The 5,499-nt window shown below is 39.3% G+C and overlaps 1 protein-coding gene across 1 annotated transcript in view; it reads right to left on the bottom strand.

Annotated features, from left to right (window-relative positions):
- The window catches only part of SDCCAG8 (SHH signaling and ciliogenesis regulator SDCCAG8), a 352,265-nt gene that overhangs the window by 332,692 nt on the left and 14,074 nt on the right, over window positions 1-5,499 (bottom strand). Inside the window, exons 2-3 of the mRNA XM_007949144.2 lie at window positions 5,208-5,360; window positions 4,424-4,509 (exon numbers count right to left, since the gene is read on the bottom strand). Coding sequence (XP_007947335.2) covers window positions 4,424-4,509; window positions 5,208-5,360 — 239 coding nt within the window. The remainder of the gene's footprint in view (window positions 1-4,423; window positions 4,510-5,207; window positions 5,361-5,499) is intronic.

The following is a 5,499-nucleotide window of genomic DNA, read 5'->3' as shown; positions in this document are numbered from 1 at the left end:
GGCTGGCGCGGGATCGGGCAGTGTTTCGTTCTGCTGTGCATGGGGTCGCTATGAGTCGGAAACGACTCGACGGCACTTAACAACAACATAACAACCCCAATGAAACCAGCAGTCAAGAAATCAGATGAGATATTGCACTTGGCAAATCTGCTGCAAAAGCCCTCTTTAAAGTGCTGAAGAGCAAAGATGCCTCCATAATGACTAGGGTGCTCCTGGCCCAAGCCACGGTATTTTCAGTTGCCTCATATGCATGTGACAGCTGAATAATGAGTAAGGAAGAGTGAAGGAGGAGTTGATACTTTTGAATTGTGGTGTTGGCATAGAATATGGAAGGTGCTGTGGACTTTCAGAAGAATGAACAAATCTGCTCTGGAAGAAGTACAGTCAGAATGCTCCTTGGAAGTGAGAGTGGCCAGACTTAGTCTCACCTACTTTGGTGACATTGTCAGAAACGACTATTCCCTGGAGAAGGATATCATGCTTGGTAAAGTGGAGGGTCAGTGAAAGAAGGGAAGGCCCTCAACATGATGGATTGACACAGTGGCTGCAGCAATGGGCTTGGGTATAGCAAGGATTGTAACGCTGGTGCAGGACTGGACAGTGTTTTGTTTGGTTGTACATAGGGTCGCTGTAAGTTGAAGCTGACTTGACAGCACCTAACAACAACAAAAACAACAACCCCTACAAGAGTGTCATGAACCTTATTTACATTATTTGCAAGTGACCCAATCCCCAAGGGGGGCCACAAGCACCTTATATTTACAAAGTTCCACCCAGTCATCTGGTGGGAGTCATAAAGACCATGGCTAGAAGAGCCATACCAAGTAATTCACTTCACACCAGTATTCTAAAAAGTACAATCCAAAAAATGTATTATTATTATTATACCACAAAATCATTAAATATAGATCTTAAGTTTCAGTCTTTTTTCAGCTCCACATAAACAGATCTATGTATTTATAAAGTATACTGCAAATGCTAAACTGATGATCTTGATGAAAGCTTGTCTATCCTGATTCAACATGCTACATAATATTATTGCTCAGATTTATCTTTAAAAAGCTAATACGATGTTTGAACATTCAAAAGATACTATAATAACACTGCACTTAATAGACTTAAAAGCATTTTACCCATTGTGTGCTTAAGAGCTTTCTAGAAGCTAGATATCAACCATAATTATTTCACTGACTGATGAAAAGTTATATTAAAATTATAATTTACATCTATAAATACTGAATATGAGTATGACGTATTGTTGGTAGGTAATATCGAGTCATCTCTGACTCGCAGCAACTCCATAAAAAATAGAATGAAACATTGTCCAGTCCTATACCAGCCTCACAATTGTCACTACAGTTGAGTCCATTGTTGCAGCCACTGTCAATCCATCTCATCAAGGGTTGTGGTAGTTAAATTGGCTGGGTCTGGTTTTAAGTGGCTGGGCAGCTAGATGTAGTTATTCCTCACGATGAGACTAGTAATCTACTGGAGCAGCAAAGTAGCTGCCGTAGTGATGTGGTCTGCTTCTAGTATATAAGAAGACAGCTTTGAGAAGGGTCCATGCATGCTTGGACCCTGCATGTAGCCAAGTCTTCATTCAGCAGCCTGCCATGTTGTCTGCTGATCTTGGGACTGTTCCTGGACTTGAACCAGTGGCCTGCCATATTGTCTGCTAGTCTTGGGACTGTCCCATTTTACTTGTTGACCTTGGGTTTGTTAGCCTCAGCAGCCAGCAGCTGCCTGAGTTAAGACATGCCTCCAGTTCCAGTGAGCCGGGAGCAAGAGACAGAGCAGAAGCCCAAGGTTGAGGGGCCTTCACTCAGCCCCTAGGGCTGGCACTTTGAACTTGGACTTCTAGCCTCCTAAATTGTAAGAGAATAAATCCCTATCTGTTCAAGCTATCCATTTGTGGTATCTTGTTAGACTGGCACTAGATGACCAAAACAAAGTTCTTCCTTTTTTTGCTGACCTCTACTTTACCAAGCATGATGGCCTTCTCCAAGGACTGGTCCTTCCTGATAGCATGTCCAAAGTATGTGGTGATATGAACTCTTGCCATCTTCACTCCTAAGGGGCATTCTGGCTGTAACTCCTCCAAGATAGATTTGTTCATTCTTCTGGCAGTCCACGGTATATTCAACATTCTTTGCCAACACCACAATTCAAATGTGTCAATTCTTCTTCAGTCTTCCTTTTTTATTGTCCATCTTTCACCTATGCATATGAGGCAACTGAAAATACTATGGCTTTGGTCCGATGCACCTTAGAGGTCTTTTGCAGCAAAATAGCCTGATGCAATATGTCGTTTGATTTCTTGACTGCTGCGTCCATAGGGCATTGATTATAGACCAAGTAAAATGGCAAGTTCAATCTTTTCTCCATTTATGAGGATGTTGCTTATTGGTCTAGTTGTGAGGATTTTTGTTTTCCTTATTTTGAGGTATAACCCATACTAAAAGCTGTTGTCTTTTATTTTCATCGGTAAGCACTTCTTTTAAAAAGCAAAATTGCATTATTCACATCGTAGGCTGTTAATGAATCTCCGTCCAAGCCTGATGCTATGTTCTTCTTCATATAGTCTGGCTTCTCAGATTATTTTCTCAGTATATAGGGAATAAGTACGGAGAGAGGCTATAACTCTGACACACACCATTTCCAATTTTAAACGAGAGCATGAAGTACATTGCTCTAAAGTAGGAATTAAGCATAAAAGGCTGGAATGAAGAGTTAATATACGGGTTATGACATTTCAGCTTTGAGTAAAGTAACATGTCTCCACACTTGTTTTTTAAAACTGTGATTTGGGTGAAAGTTTACAGAGAAAATTCAATTTCCATACAGCAGCTCACATATGCTTTGTCTCATAACATTGACTCCAATTTCCCACAATGCAACACCTCCCCTCTTCTTCCTCCTCATAGTTATCTCTTCCTTGTGTCCTTCCTGCCATGCACTCCTGCCCCCCAAGCTGTCTCCCTGTGCATACACAGCCCTTCTATTCTCCCTTGATTGTTTTCTCCAAGGAGTGTATCTACCTAACGTAAATGTTCAGCTCATATGCCTGTCTTGTCTCCACACTTTTTAACATATAGACTTTGTGCCAACTATCATGGCAGTAAATTTGGATTTTTTTTTTGTTTTATCATCACTTATGGAAATAGTGTCTGCTGCTGCTGTGACTTTATATTTGTGCTATACTTTATAAATTTCTACAGTATTTTAAACATATAATCTTATCTTACTATTACAAACATCCTATGAGATAGGCCTATCTTTTCTGGAGAGGACATGATAGGCTCTATCATATTGCTTCTATCAGGAATAACACAATCTGTCAAAGCAACAAAAGAATAATTTTAGAACAAACAGAATGTAACTTATCATCTCACATAATTTTATAATCATACATTTTAAAATGTAGAATAACATTACATATTTCAGTATTGTCATCCAAAATAAGAGTACTACAAAGTAGGTAGAATTATAACTAAGTAACTTCAAAAAAGTGATATACACTTGCCCTCTAAAAGATGAATAACTATAATGTTACTTATCATTTCCATATATTGTTCCCATTTTATATTTGCTAACAGTTGCAAAGTAAATTCTCTAAACTGTCTTCTTGCTCCATTTTTCAAGTAAACAGTAAGTAAAAAATATTGGGATTCCTTCAGCCAAAATAATGAGAGAGAAGAGAATTTCTTTTATTTATTACTATTGTTATTTGTTCTAAGGAGTACATCTCCCTGGTATAGGTGGTCAGCTCATAGACCTGTCTACTATTTGGCTGAGAGTTAAGCCACAGGAGTGAGATCAATTCTTGGCCCCAAGGGTGACTCAGGACTAGAGTCTTGGGGGTTTCATCATTCTCTCTCAGACCAGTAAGCCTGGTCTTTCTTATGTTTTGAATTTTTTACCACATTTTCTCCCACTCTCTACAAGATCTCCAATTCTGATCCCTTTCCAAGTAGTTGGCATTGGTAGCTGGGCACCATTTAGTTCTTCTGGTCCCTGGGTCATACAGGTTGAGGTTCTCATGGTACATTAGTCCTTTAGACTAACCATTTCCATGTGTCTTTGATTTTCTCTACTCATCTTTGCTCCAGAGAAGAAGAGACCAATAGTTGTCACTTAGACGGCCTCCTGCAAGCTTTTAAGTCCATACTCACTATTCACCAAAGTAAGATGTAGAACAGTACTTTTGTATAGCACATTGTGACAAGTAAGCTTGATGTCCCCCGTGACCATGATCCCCAGCCCACAGGCCCAGCAACCTGCTCTCTTTTCTTTCAATGTTTTATTTTATTAGCATGCCCTATTTAGAATCTGCCTACAATAAGTACTGCTAAAATGACACTGTAAAGTTTAAACATAGCTGGAAAAATAATGCTTTTGTCAGGTTGCAAAATTTGATACTCACCAAAGAGGACATTTTTTGTGTTCTTGATGGAGATGTCTCACTTTCCTTAGCTGCTTGTTGGTGCAACAAAGCTTTGAGTTGATTAACTACAGAGCAAAGGCAATAGGTTCATTAACCTTATTTGAGATCCATGGTTGATTACCACACTTCCATTTTTCCATCCATCCAACAATATTGTTTAGACATATTTCATGCATCAATAACTTTGCTATTCACTAAGGATACAAAGATAAATACAAGAAAATCTCTGCTACTTAAGAGCTGAGAATGTAGAAAGCAGGAAAGATACTCTTATAGATGCAAAACAATATAAGTTTGTATGTAGACCTAGAGCTATACATAGTGCTACAAGAAGAGGAAGTACCTAATTATTCCTGTTTTTATCATGAAGGATGAATAGGAATTCACCAACCAGAAAAGGATGAGAAACATTCTAGTTACAAGTCATAGAACATGCCAAAGTACAGAAGCATGGCCCTGAAATTGGTATGACTAGAACATGGTAAAATGGGATGGATGATTATGATAGAAAAAAGAGGCTAGAGAGGTAAGCTAGAATTTTCTTAGGAAAATATTGCTATGTCATTCTAGGAATTCTGAACTTTACCCTATAGGAATTGGGATGGCAAAAAGGAAAAAAATTATCAAAGGAATTTTATTATCTGATTTGTGTTTCAGAAACAAAATCCTAGCAGTAGAGCAGAAGATAGACTGGAGGCTCTATGGAAATTAAAGAATTCACTGTGTATTGTTCTAGCTCAGACTGACATTCAGGAACACTCACCAGCATGACTGTGTTGCAGTTCGTGCCAGGCAGTCCCAGTGTCCTCTTCTCCTGCACTGATGCTAAAAGAAGGATCTAGTTCATCTTTTCCTACTGTGATGTCACCTTCTCTCAGGGCACATTTCAGTTGGTTAATGCTTCTATTGGCACGTTCTACAATAGCAAACATGAAAGTCAAGGCCAATGAAATAAGGGTGTACCAATGGACACCTAGGAGCTCTGGTAGCATAGTGCCTAAGGCATCTGACTGCTAACCAGAAGGCTGGTGGTTCAAACCCACCAGCCACTCCTC

Source organism: Orycteropus afer, unplaced genomic scaffold (genome assembly GCF_000298275.1).
Source record: "Orycteropus afer afer isolate SDZICR_OR568_19922 unplaced genomic scaffold, OryAfe1.0 scaffold00239, whole genome shotgun sequence".
Taxonomy (NCBI): Eukaryota; Metazoa; Chordata; class Mammalia; order Tubulidentata; family Orycteropodidae; genus Orycteropus; species Orycteropus afer.
Note: the sequence above shows the minus strand (reverse complement) of the source record. Positions and strands in the feature narration are given on the sequence as shown.